Raw genomic sequence first — 14,240 nt, forward strand, 5'->3', positions numbered from 1 at the left:
TTGGAAATGTGGTTTTCTTTCTATCAACACAGGCCAAGAAGAAAGCCAATGGGGTTCGTATTTATTACTCAACCTAAGAAGATGTGGCTGACAGAGGTGAAATGCCAAGACTTTCCTTACTTTTTGTAGCATCTGAAAGATACTGCAAAAAACACATAAAATGAATAAAAAAGTGATACTATATTTTTGTGGTTTGAATACTATAACATGGGTCTTACATATGCCAAACAAAGACTCTTCTATAAATGAACTTACAGCTCATGTGTGTCTTAAATAGAGGGAATTCATCTTTATTGTAACATTCTTCACAGAACTCAACCCATAGAAACAGCCCAGATGGCCTACAACTGTTGACTGGATCAAGACAATGTGACATTTATAGAAAGTATTATTTAGTCATTAAAAAAACCACAGAATTAAAGATGTCATTTGCAAGGAAATGAATGGTCCTGGAAACCATGTTAAGTGAAATAAGCCAGGTTCAACAGGATAAAGTTTGCGTGTTTTCACTCATATGTGATACTAGCCCTAAAAGAGAATTATACACATATATACTTACAGGATTTTTTGTATCTATTTCTATTGTAAAAATACTGTACAGAGGGGTTACAGTTACATGAGTAAGATAATGAGTATATTTCCTATCGAGCATTATTACTTCTTCCTTTGTTTTTCTCCTACCATCCCTTCCCTTCCCTCCTTCCCAACTCCTCCCTCCTCTCTCCACCCCCCACCGAAGCTGTAAAGTTCATTTTCAACATAATATCTTGTACATCTCATTGTTACAATGGGTCGACCTATATTCTTATTTCAGCATTTTGTTATTTCCTTTTCCCTCCCCAAATTAGAAAAATGTATATACAAGATGCAGGATTATTTTTATTTTTAATCTTTTGTTGGTTTGGGGGCTTGAACTCAGGGCCTATGTACTGTCTCAGAGCTCTTTTGCTCAAAGCTAGTGTCCTACCGCTTTGTGCCTCAGTTCCACTTCCAGTTTTTGGTGGTTAATTGCAATTAAGAGTTTCACAAACTTTCCTGCCCAGTCTGGCTTTGAACCATGATCCTCAGATCTCAGACTCTTGAGCAGCTAGGATTACAGGCATCAGCCACCAGTGCCCAGGTAGGATTTTATACTATGACATATGCACAGGTGAAACACCATGGTAAAGTCACTTGAAAAATCAACATGCACTTTTCAAAATGCATATGAGAGAGTGAGATATTTCCTTTCTATGATATAAGTAGGAGCGGAAGGTAGAAGGATGAGCAGAGAGGGTAAAGGAGGTGAGTGTGGTAAAATACTTTATGTACACGTGTGAAAAGAAAGAACAACAAAGCTTGTTGAGATAGGTTTGTGATGGAGGATGAGGGAGAATAATGGAGACAGTGGCCCATCAAGATGTGCCCTATACATAGTGGACATGTTAAAGTGAAACCTCCTGTAGCTAATTAAACCTAATAAAAAATAACAGTCACAAAAAGAGAAGGCATCTGAAGAAAGCCTTTGATACTGCGCTTATATGTTTTGATTGGCCTCTTTTGAAACACTTGTCACAAAAAGCAAACTCATAAGATAGAGAAGAATAGAGTCTAATAAAATAGAGTACAAAGCCAGGAGACAACGGCTCACAAATATAACCTTAGCTACTCAAGAGGTTTGAGATCTGAGGATTGAGGTTTGAAGCCAGCCCAGGCAGGAAAGTCCATGAGACTTGCATTTCCAATTAACCACCCAAAAGCTGGATGTGGAGCTGTGGCTCAAGTTGTGGAGACACTAGCCTTGAGCAGAAAAGCTTGATGTCCAGGCCCTGAGTTCAAACTCCAGGACCAAAACAAAAAAAAACGTAATGTGGAGTTTCAATCTAGTTGAATTTTGCCTAGTGAAAAACATGTGAAAGCACAGATAATTAAATAAATCAACCAAGATGATCAACCAGTTAATATTGCATGCCTGGATTCTGACATTGCATGTGTTATAATCATTTGGAGAGGCATCCGTTCAGTAGTTATCCCATGCTAGAAAGTTTTCCTAAATTTGTATCAAATGGACCTTACATCACTGCAAGGCAAGTTCAATTTTTCCTCTTCATTTATAGCTAATTTTTGGTCTTGAAATATTTAGAGGGTCACAGGAGGACCCCTGAACCCTGCACTCATTTCCCCGTCTTAGTTGCGTCTTAATCATATTTATGACATCAAAACCAGGATGTTGATATTGCTGCAGTTTGTGTGTGACAGACTGGCATTTTCTCACTTGTGAAAAGAATAATCAAGAAAGGATGGGGAAAGGTCAAGAACAATGGAAGAGGTAATATGGATCCAGGTCATTGTAGTCATAATCCAACTTGTTGAATTGAAGTCCCTCTTTGCAGCTACTTAAAATAATATCAATGATGATGATAATAATAATAATACAAAATATGTAGAATATTCCGTACAGAGCTCAGATTCCACCCAGATTTCTCATACTACCCCTTACTACCTTGATCCACACATGGTTTATAATCTCTTGTGATTACTAATCTGTTCTTTCTATATTATATTGCCAGTTTGATAGGTATAGAACTGCAAGCACATCATAGGTGAGCCTTGAAAATTAGCTTTTGGGGATTCATTGAAGTTGTTACAATTATCAATCATTTGATCCCCTTTGTGTCTGGTACTATTCAACAATATAGGGGTACCACAATCTGCTTAATCAATACTCTATTACAGAATATTTAGTTGGTTACAGTTGTGACTATTACAAGTAAAGTTGTTAGGAAAATTTGTTTATACATTTTTATTATGGGCATAAGTAGTGTGCAAACACAATATTTAACTTTCTCTGATGTAGTTCTCCATGCACATTTAGGGAGTATTTAAGATCACATTCAAATGGAGGACAAGCAGGAATGGAAAGGAAATTAAGGCATTAGATATAAGGATCCTTCACAACCATCTTAGGAGACTACACAGAGGCAGGCAGGCAGGCACGGGAGAAAGATTATTACAAGGTTTATGAGAGGGGTCATATCTCCCGGGAGAGGGAGCAAGTGGTGTGTCTACCCCTAACCAGGTAGCTCTGGGGCTGGTGGCTGTGCGGGTAGGCCTGGGCAGAGAGAGGGAGAGGCCAGCTGTATTGCAGGAACTGTAGGACAGGAAGGAGCTCAGGTCTAGCTGGAGCTGAAGACCAGAGGTAGGGATAATGCTAACATTCAATCCCATCAGCAGGTGAAATGCAACAGTGACATACCTCTGATAGAATGCCTACAGCTGACACTTAAAAACTTAAGCTATGAAAAGGTTTGTCCTGAACACACTACTAAATGGAATTCTAAAACATGTTCAAATCACGCACAGAAAATTCAAGCAAGAGAGACAGAAACAGAGACAGAGAGAGAGAGAGAGAGAGAGAGAGAGAGAGAGAGAGAGAGAGAGAGAGAGGATAGAAAAAAATAGGAGCATTACATCAGTTGTTCCTGATAGGAAAAAGAATTCAATCCCAAAGCCCAGGGCAGGTGGCTCACTCCTGTAATCTAAACTACTCAGGTGTCTGAGATTTAAGAATCATAGTTCAGAGTCAGTCTGGTCAGAAAAGCCTATGAGACTTTCATCTCCAGGAAACCAGAAGCAGAGCTGTGGCTCAAATTAGATTACTAGCCTTGAGCAAAAGAGCTCAGAGACAAGTTTGGCGGTTTGAATTTGTGTTTAGCCTAATAAACTTTTCTGTGCAACATTTAAAAAAGAGAGAGAGAGCTCAGGGACAGCACCCAAACTCTGAGTTCAAGCCCCATGACCCACAAAAGAAAAATAAATAAATGAATGAAGAATGAATGAGTGAATGAATTCAATCTCAGGGTTACCTGTCTTCGTTTCTCATAACTGAATATAAACAAAGCTTCAGGAGCCCTGGTACTAAGAATAATAAGAATATTTAATATATTCTGATAGTCGACTGTTTTCAAGCAGCACTCACTTCACTAGGAAATATTTCCATCACATGTGAAATAAAATCATTTGCATCAAGCCAGCTTCCTGAAGCATACAGATCCTGTCACTGAGGTGGAGGGAGCTAATCCTCAGCTGCGAGATATTATATATCCATTTTATTTAAATTCAAATTGATGAAGCGAAACTGATAAGCCAAATGTCATTACCCTGTGAAGAAACTGTTTAAATAGAGCCCTCACCTGCTGCCGTTTCCTGAGCTTACAAGTGTTTTCTACTACATGGAGAGTCCTGGAGAGCCCTCCAATGGTACCTATTTTCCTACAAATATACTTCAGGATAGGGCCTGTTAAGTCCTATGGCTTCTAGGCCTCAATAAAGATTGAATTTGAGACCATAGTGTCTTCATCCATCACATAAGTTATTCCACGGTTTTTACTTCTTCAGCTATTTAAAAGAGCCAGAGATCAATACTGGTGGAATTTGCTACACACAGCTGCACTGGTGTGGTGTCCTTCTAGGCCAGTGTCTTCTGTTATACAACATTTTCCCTGGATAAAAATGTATGAAATTATATGAAAAATAATTCAACCACATATTCTGCGCAGTGTAAGATTCAAGGTTTAAAAAAAATCATTGTAATCTTCATATACATTCTTCAGGAGGTACAGTCTCTTTGTCTTGCACAAAATCAATAATGTTATACAGACAAAAGCAACAAATAACTAGACAGTGATTATATCAATACAGAACAGATACATTATATGGCTTGATTTGTGCATTTCTGAGATTGTCCTTCTCTCCTTTTCCTTTCTTTTTCCTTCATGTGGCAGATTATGTGAAAGAGGTTTCTGAGATGTTAGGTAAGCTATTGATCTATAATTATAACGGATAGTTATGACATAATTATAATGGATATTTATAACCTATAAAGTGCTTCTTAGAAGATTCTAATTCTTTTAATGCACTGTGGCAGAGGATTTTTGACAAATTTTAACAAACTGTTAAAATCCTCTGTGAATTTCAACATTTGAACAACACTCTAGTAAAAATCCAATTAATTTTAAGCCTCCCCATGACTGGCTTGGCTTTGTTGTATCTGAAAAATGAGCCACCATTCACCAATCCTCTAGGTTCTTACACCTTTCTTAATTTCTTTTAATTAAAAGGCTTATTGTTCTGTATGGCTCCACTGTTAATTGATTCAAGAAAGACTTAACTGTTGTAAAGAAAAATATCCCTATGTCTCAAAAACATATCCACAAAGTCAAGAAACTTGCTGACAACAACTATGGATATACTATGCCCCCAAATGATGTTTATAATGATAACTCATTATTAGATCATGGGGTTCTGCTCTCCTGACTGGATGACTGAAATTATTGTGCAAGATGATTTGTCTTTGTTTTTATTTGAGTACTCTATTTTGTCGTACTGGCACTGAGGCTTAAACGTAGGGTCTCTCCCTTTGCTTAGCTATTTTTTTGCTCAAGTCTGATGCTCTAACACGTGAGTCACATCTCCACTTCCGGTTTATTGTTTGTTTGTTTTTGCTAGTTGATTGGAAAGAAGAGACTCTTGGATTTGTCTACCCCAGCTGAGTTTGAACCTCAGTGTGGGAGCTGGTGATTATCTTATCTCGAGAGGAGTAGAGGTGTCATGAACGTAGATTCTACCATCTCTTCTCTTACATTCACCCTCTTTCTTTTTCCTATCTGCCATCTACCATGGATGAAGCAGGAAAAAACTCTTCCCTGTTGCAGACCCACAGAAAGAAAGAAAACCTCCACATGGGCTTCCCATCTGACAGCAGTGACCATTGACCATGGGACCCTCTTTAACATATTCTTCCAGCCCCCATTCTAGTCATTCTCCCAGGAGAACTGGAAAGTCATTTCTATATTTTACAGCATTGTGATTCCCACATTGAACCCTCTAGTCTGTGGCTTGAAAAGCAAAGAAGTAAAAGAAGCATTAAAATAGAGAAGAAAGTTCTTTTAGAGAGGATCCACATTGTTATAATTTAGAATCCAGTACAGATGTTCTATATTAAATAAGAAATTATAATAAGATAATTATAAATAAATTATGATAACGATAGTCATAAATTTTAACAATGTATTATAATAAGATGAATTAATAAATGGTTAAATTAAATAATTATTTAAATCAAATTTAAATTTAAAATGATAGCTTCATTTTATAATAATTAAAGCAAGCTAGGCATTGGTGGTTCACACCTGTAATCCCAGCTACTCAGGAGGCTGAGATCTGCGGATCATGGTTTGAAGCCAGTCCAGGCAGAAAAGTTCCTGTGAGACTCTTATCTTCAATTAACCACTAAAAGCTGCAAGTGAAGCTGTGGCTTAAAATGGTAGGGCACTAGCCTTGAGCAAAATAACTCAGGGACAGCACCCAGACCCTGAGTTCAGGTCCCACAACCAATAATAATAATAATAATAGCATCCAATACAGATGTTCTCCACAATTTAAGGCTACTAAAATAAGGAATATGTTCACATCTTAAACTATTTCTTACTTCGCTCAATAGCTGAGTTCTTCAGTGCTGCTGGAAATGTGTTAGAAATACATTCTGGAACTGAAAAAAAGTGCTTCTCAGGAAAATATTGACGCTGAACTAAAGTCACTGACTTCACCATACCACAGAATGGAAGGAAACACTTTATACACCAGCAGATACATTTGTCCTCTGGATTTCTCCCTGCTAATGACAGTAAGTGAAAGTCAGATGCAGCCCTAAGACAAACAGGACTCTTGGTTTGAGTATTTCTAGAAAGTTGAGCAAATCTTCATGTGTGGAAACAATATATTTCCTCATTACTGAACTTAATTTTTTTAAATTTATTCCATTCCCTTCTGGGGTGTTCATTTTTATTCATAGCACTAAGAAAATAAACCCTGTCCATTATGTTGTACTGACAGTCACACATAAATTTTCCTGCTGCATTCCACCATGTGATTAGAATAAAATTAGTTTATCCATCTATGTGTATGGAAGCAACATAAAGCAATTGGTAGACTTCTTATGAGAGTGTAAATGAGCAAGGGTCTCACCTGCTCACTTTGAAATCCCATTGTGGCAGCTTTTCCAAGGCCACAAATTTTCCACATCTTTATGCATTTCAGATCCTGCTATAAGTCCCATTTGTGGAGGAGCAAACTGAGTTCCTTGATTGAAACTTATCTATACTCTACCACTACTTACTCTGCAAAGATGACAAACTAGGCCCATATGCAAAATAACACAAGAAAAGGACAGTTCACCTGTGGCATTTTTTTAAATGATCTTTGTTCTTAGGAAGATCAGCTTTTGTTCTAACCATGACATAGTAATGAACGTTGCATCTTTTGAGGTCATCTCAGACCCCAATACTTGAGATCCTCTCAAGAAAAAGCACTCTCCAAGATCTTAAAAGTAAAATGTCCATGTAGAGCCATCAGAAGACATTACTTTAGGATGCAAACCAGCCTGTACCAGTTATAGAAAGGAAAATTTCCAAGATGAATCCAGTAAAAGTAAAGCAATTCTGTGTTCTCATATTAGTACTGCAATTCTCCCATGTCTGGAGATGGAGAAAGGATACAGAGCAGGTACTTTCTAAATCAAATACTATAAATAAATGCCAGCTACATCAGCAATATGTGATCACAGATTGATGATAGATGCAATACCACTGGCATTGATGATCTCCATGGATGGCAGTTGCATGACTTTCACTATTCACTGATGTTGGAAGAGTAACCATCTTCCCCAGCCCTTTTCTTTTATGATACTAGTGGTAAATCTGGGTGAGTTAGTGAACTGCTATGCACTCTTGAAAACTACAACTCCATCTCCCAGAGACTCTGGTAAGCTAATTGGACTATCCTTCAGAATTACTCCTCTAGAGGATAAGTGCTTAAAATATTTACTCAGCTCTCTTCACCTATTTGTTAAGATGTCAGTAAAAGGCTGCTGGAGGAATTGGGGTTTTCCTGAGTAAGATGTGTATGTGTGTGTATATGGGAGCAGGCGGGGGGGTGGGGAGTGCCACTCTGACCTTCTTGTCATTTCTTTCGCCCTCGTCCCTTACCTTGAGAGGTGTTGTGGTGTTTGAAGCTATAGTCAACACATTGGACTATGAGGTAAACAGCATACGAAGAAAACAAATGAATTTATACACGTGTTAGTCCCAACTGCCAAGCCATTTATATGAGGGAAAAGAAAACCCATGTTTTTGGGTCAAAGTTTCTTCTTATCTTTTACTAGGAGTTAGATGCATTCCTGAGACATTGGTCATGAACTATGTAATATTGAAGGAGGCCTGCTCTCCAGCTTTTAATAGTAATCCTTGATACATTTGCTACTTAATCAAAACAGCTACAAGCCAGGTAACAGTAGCTCACACCTGTAATCCCAGCTACTCAGGAGACCTAGGTCTGAGGATCATGGTTCAAAGCCAGCCCAGAAAGGAAAGGCCATGAGACTCTTACCTCTAATTAACCAAGTGGTGCTGTGGCTCAAGTGGTAGAGTGGTAGCCTTGAGCAAAAGGGAAATCAGGGACAGTGCCCAGGCTGGCCAGGCTAGCAAAGAAGAAAGCAAGAAAGCAAGAAAGAAGGAAAGAAAAAGAGAAAGGGGGGGAGGGAGAAGGGAGGGAGGGAAAGAGAGAGAAGGAAGGGAAGGAAAGAAAGGAAGGAAGAAAAAAGAAAGGAAGGAAGAAAAGAAAGAAAGGAAGGAAGGAAGAAAAGAAAGAAAGAAAGAAAGAAAGGAGGGAGGGAGGGAAAGGGAGAGAGAGAGGAAGGGAAGGAAAGAGAGAGAGAAGGAAGGGAGGGAAAGAAAGAAAGGAAGGAAGAAAGAAAGAAGGAAGGAAGGAAGGAAAAGAGAAAAGAGAGAAAGGAAAAGAGAAAAAAGAAAAGAAAGAATGCTACAAATTCATGGAAGCAAGCTTTCTCCTTTCAGATAAATCAGAGATTTATCTCCAATAGCTTTCTAGCAGAAAATGATTCAAAGCCTCTAAATCTTCAGATTTTTTATCTGTAGAGAAATTCTGATATTATAAAGTGAAAAAAGGAATCATAGTTGTCTTTGTGGCAGACTGATTTTAAATATACATATATATATAAGTTTTCAGGAGGAAAAAAGTGAAAATTTTGTCTTTAAATAATTAGAGAATCGTCAACATATTGATAATGCAAAAATAAATTCGAACAGTGGTATCTCATGTCACACTGGAGATCACATGCCCTTACATTTAGGTCAGAACTGGGATTTCTTTAGAAGTTATGTTTATTGATGATTTCAGTGACAAGAATAACTAACTAGATATAAACACAGACTCTTAGTCATGAAAACATACCCAACCTCATTCATAACAAGAGAAAGAAAACAGTTGTTTGCTAATGAGACAATCTTTGGGGGGTGGGGGGGGACCAAGTTGTCTCTAATGATAGAAACATGAAAAAGAGTCCTCTTCTAGAAAGCTGAAAATTGTCATTATGAAATCACAGGGGAACAGTTAGCTTTCTCTACTCTACCCCAGCTCCCAGAACCTCAGATCACAAGGGAGTGCATTCTGGTCTCATGTGGCCTACCTATAAGCTTTGTGACTGGAAAAAACCAAGCAGAGAGCTCCACGGTGCACATACAGCCTGCACCAGCTGCCAAAAGCGAATCTGGAGGCCACTTCTTTGTAAAACAAAGTAAAACGACTTTTCTCACATCAGCCCTTAAAAATAAAGTTTTATTATCTTTAAGTAGTTGTACAGAGGAATTGCCATTCAAACAAGCATTTTACACACACAGTGCGTCTTGATCAGCCATTTTATCACCGCCACTTCCGCAGGTAATTTAACTGAGGCCAACAGTCACAGCCAAAGTTGCAGCCTGTGTCACCGAAGACCAAGAACCGTCACACTTCCTCTCTGGTGCAGTGGAATGAGGAAGTGCCACCCAGGACAGCATTGTGAAGGAACAAATGATTGGATGAATGGCCAACACATGAGCATACCATGGTCTTCGTGCATACCGTACTGCTCTGATTTCTAAGTGTAGCTGCTCTTTCAATTCTGGAAGTTTGTCGTGATCCTACCAGAATCCTGCTTTAAACAGTGCCTGACCTATTTATAGATTATTGGCAGTTACTTAAGTAAGTTAATTAATCCAGTCTTCCCCTAGGTATCTTACAGGTGATGTCATGATCTCCATATACACTTTTATTTCTCCATTGGTGACAAACCTGGGGAAAAGAAAACAAAACAAAACTGAGGAGACTAGTAGTTTGTTAAAGCCTCCTCTGTCCTCAACCAGAAGGGTTTGGTGAGTGAATGTGTATTTTTCAAAATGTTTGTCTCTACATTCACAAATGAAAGTTGTTCTAATTTTGTTTTCTTACTTTGCTTATTTTGTTGCCAAAATTGTTTAAGCACCTAAGATGAGCTGGGGAATGTTCTCTTTGGAGAGTTTCGGGGAAATATTATATATATTCAAATTGATTGTTCTATAAATTTTCATTATTCCTTATTAAAACATGGCTATTTTGGCCTTTTTTAGTTGTAAAATATGCAGTCTAATGATTTAAAGAACTTGAGTATTTTATAAATGCACACTGACATACACTGACTATTCACCATTTCTAATTTTCTAGCATTCATTAAAAATGAAAACGTAAAGAGGAAGGGTTGATCAATTCAGTCATCATATTCAATGTACATATGTGAAAACAGAGAAGGATGTGTGAGACTAAAGAGATGGAACAGCATACTGGAAAGGTGTCACTGATCAAGATGCATCACATACTCACAAACTGACAGGTTGAGTTGAAACCCCTTTGTACCACTGCTCAAAGGTAATTTTTTTTTTAGCTAAGCATTAAAAATACATTATTAATGCATTAAATGTATCACTAAATGCAGTGAGTAAAGCACCCAAAAGAGTCATGTTCACTTAGGTTATTTATCTAATTCAAATATTTTGGGCTAAGGAAAAAGGTCAAACTAAATATTCTGAAGCTCCTAAAACCAACATCCATAATGGTTGTTATTGATCTATGCTGAAAATATCATGCCATTAAGTTTGTGTGCTTTAGCTATCTTGAGCTAGTTAATATCCGCAGTTTATCTCAATATCTCTTTAAAATCTGAACAGCCATTGAATTTGTTTTAAGAAGGGAGATAATGAAGGTGAGTGGTAGAGAGGTGACTTTGATCAGGGTATATCATATGAATATATGAAATGCCAGCATGAAACCTCTCCACCTAACTAATGTATACATTTTAAAATAAACTAAAAGAAAAAGAAAATTTTCCATTCAATCCTTCCAAGAAGAAAAGAAATATTGAGAAACTATAAAAAAATTATCAAATTATATGTGATACAATGTTTACCATATACTCAATAATCATAATATCACAGCAATCCACTATAAGAAAGAAAATAAGTTTTATTGCATATGCTTACTGGGGAAAGAAATGATAAAAGAAAAGGAGCATCCCTCATTTTTACTTCAATAGTCAAACTCTAGAATCATAAATTTTAAAAATCAACTCTTATTTTAATTCTGGTGTGTAAAAGATACCATAAAGTTGAAGGGTGACAGAATGTTAGATCTTTATCAAAGGAATAACTAAAATCTGAAATTGAAGACTATTGATAAATTAATAGAAACACTTGTAAGAAACTATATGGACAAGTGATTTGCAGAAGAGTGAAATAACATTTCTAAGAATACTAGAAAATGATCAAATGAATCTGTAGTCAGAGAAAAAAATTAAAATATAAAATAAGATATTACTTTGTACCCCAAAAAGCAGTGCTCATATGTGTGTGAGGTCAGGGGAATACAAAACAGAGTAGCACTGGACACAGAAAGTGCTCTGGAACTACTTGGCCAATTTAAATATGTGTACCATGTCTTCAAATTCTACAAGTTTGTCTCTAGAATTGTCTCCCAGAGAAATGCCATGCTGAGCTATGTGCATTGGTGACAAGGTATAAGCACCTTGCCCTCTACCACCATGATAACACATAGATGAATTATGAAGGCTAAACACTGCATGGCAGAGCTAGCTATCTGTACTACAGGGACAACAAAAAGACTTCAGCCTCTACATGCCTAATCCATGACAGTGTGACTACAGGAACTGAAATGGGGCCTTAAAAACCATGACAGGTTTTGAAAATCCTGAAATGTTTTGGTTGCACTTTGTAACTGCATTGAGCCCCAACAGATTCCAAATTTTTACAAGAATGTGAACAGTCAACAGAGGTGGCTAAGAGCCAGGATAGACATGGAGGGGTTTGTAAAGTGGAAAAAAGGGTAAACTGAGGTCATTTGAAGCAAGATGGTATAGAATACCAAAGAGAAGTCAAGTTTTCAGAAAGTTACTATTTTAATAAAATGGGGAATTTTAATGAGAAGATAAAGACCATAAAAAGAAGAAGAATAAATTGAAGTACAACTTTTTTATCACTATATGACATATCAATCAGTTTTTTCCCTGGGAATACAGGTTCTACTCTGTGTCAACTTTAAGAAACTATAGATAAAAATTATCTACAAAGGAAGAGGCTACAATACTTGATAAGAAATGTACTCATTATCTTGCCCATGTAATTGTAACCCCTCTGTACAGTATTTTCACAATAAAAAAAATTATCTACATTGAGTATCAAGTTTCAGTCTCTAAAATCAACATCCAATATGTTACAGAAGCATTCTCTGTTTTATTAGGACACCAAATGTTTATACCATTTCCAATTCTGGTCTATGTTAAAGGATGGTAATGAAGTTAGCTTTCCTCAGCTCTTCTGTCTTTGCAATTTCTCAGCTGATGTTTACTTAATCCATGGAGCAAACTAATGGCACCAAGGTGACTGAATTCATTCTTCTGGGATTTGCCACTCAGCACAAGTTTTGGCACATCTTCTTTATAGTATTTTTATTGATCTATGTAATCACCTTAGTAGGTAATATTGGCATGATCCTACTCATCAAGATAAACTCTTCCCTTCACACTCCCATGTACTTTTTCCTCCAACACTTGGCATTTGTGGATCTCTGCTATGCCTCTGCAATCACTCCCAAGATGTTGGGAAACTTCATGGGCACAAAACCATCTATCTCCTTTGCAGGATGTGTGGTGCAACTACTAGTCTATGGTAGCTTTGCAACCAGTGATTGCTTCATCCTGGCTGCCATGGCTGTGGACCGTTATGTGGCCATCTGCAACCCATTGCGCTATCCCGTCCTCATGTCCCGGAGACTCTGCGTTCACCTGCTGGTTGGCTCATACGCCCTGGGCTTCCTGAATGGTTCTGTGAACACCAGTTTCACGTTTTCCTTGAAATTTTGCAAATCCAATGCAATTAATCACTTCTTCTGTGATGCACCTCCAATTCTTGCTCTCTCATGTTCCAGGATTGATTTTAACGTCATACTCCTGACAGTGTTTGTCGGGTTCAACTTGATGAGCACTGTATTGGTCGTCATCTTCTCCTATGCGTACATCCTGGCTGCCATCCTGAGGATAGCTTCTGTCTCGGGAAGGAAGAAGGCCTTCTCCACCTGTGCCTCCCACCTGGTGGCAGTCACCATTTTCTATGGGACTCTCGCTTACATGTACCTCCACCATCGCCCTCATGAGTCTCAAGAGCAGGAGAAGGTGACCTCTGTGTTTTATGGCACAATTATCCCCATGTTAAACCCTTTGATCTACAGCTTGAGAAACCAGGATGTGATCACTGCCCTAAAAAAGATAGGAAAGAAGTGCATGTAACTTAACTCTCTATTTCTGCTGCATTGGTCTTTCCCAAACAAAACAACTCTCCTCTCTTATTTCATGGTGTCAGAAGATGTGTCAACTGTTGGTGCAGCACAAAAGCATTATGTGAGTAGATGAATAGCATTCAGAAGTATCGAGACGCATCTCCAAATTTGAATTTGCATCCAATTCATGTGTTTCTTAAAGAAAAAGTCTCTGAAAGGAAATCTACAATACTGCTGTTGTAAATTTATACGAGCTGTTTCTGAAGTACCTGCCATCAAAAAAAAGAAAAGATAAAAGTAAATTTAAGCAAAGTGCATAATCAGTGTTGCCTTCTTACCCTCATTAAATAGAGCATGAAGACTTATTAGAGAAAAAGATGTTTCTTCTCTTGAAATGTATTATATTCCTTCACATTTCCCTGTGGTTAATCTATTCTCTATTGTAAAGTAAGATTTGAAAGATCATTTCTTTGAGTAATAGGTACAGAATAGATGGAAACAAAAGGCAATAGAATAAATCCTCATAGGTACTGGGACATTTGAGA

The 14,240-nt window shown here is 37.7% G+C and overlaps 1 protein-coding gene across 1 annotated transcript; it reads left to right on the forward strand.

Annotated features, from left to right (window-relative positions):
- Positions 1 to 12,775: 12,775 nt before the first annotated feature.
- On the forward strand, positions 12,776 to 13,705 carry LOC122105308 (putative olfactory receptor 5AK3). The gene has a single exon (XM_042676508.1). The coding sequence runs from the start codon at positions 12,776 to 12,778 to the stop codon at positions 13,703 to 13,705; it is 930 nt and encodes a 309-aa protein (XP_042532442.1).
- The last annotated feature ends 535 nt before the right edge of the window (positions 13,706 to 14,240 follow it).

This window comes from Dipodomys spectabilis, unplaced genomic scaffold, assembly GCF_019054845.1.
Source record: "Dipodomys spectabilis isolate Male_0828 unplaced genomic scaffold, ASM1905484v1 ptg000030l, whole genome shotgun sequence".
Lineage (NCBI taxonomy): Eukaryota > Metazoa > Chordata > Mammalia > Rodentia > Heteromyidae > Dipodomys > Dipodomys spectabilis.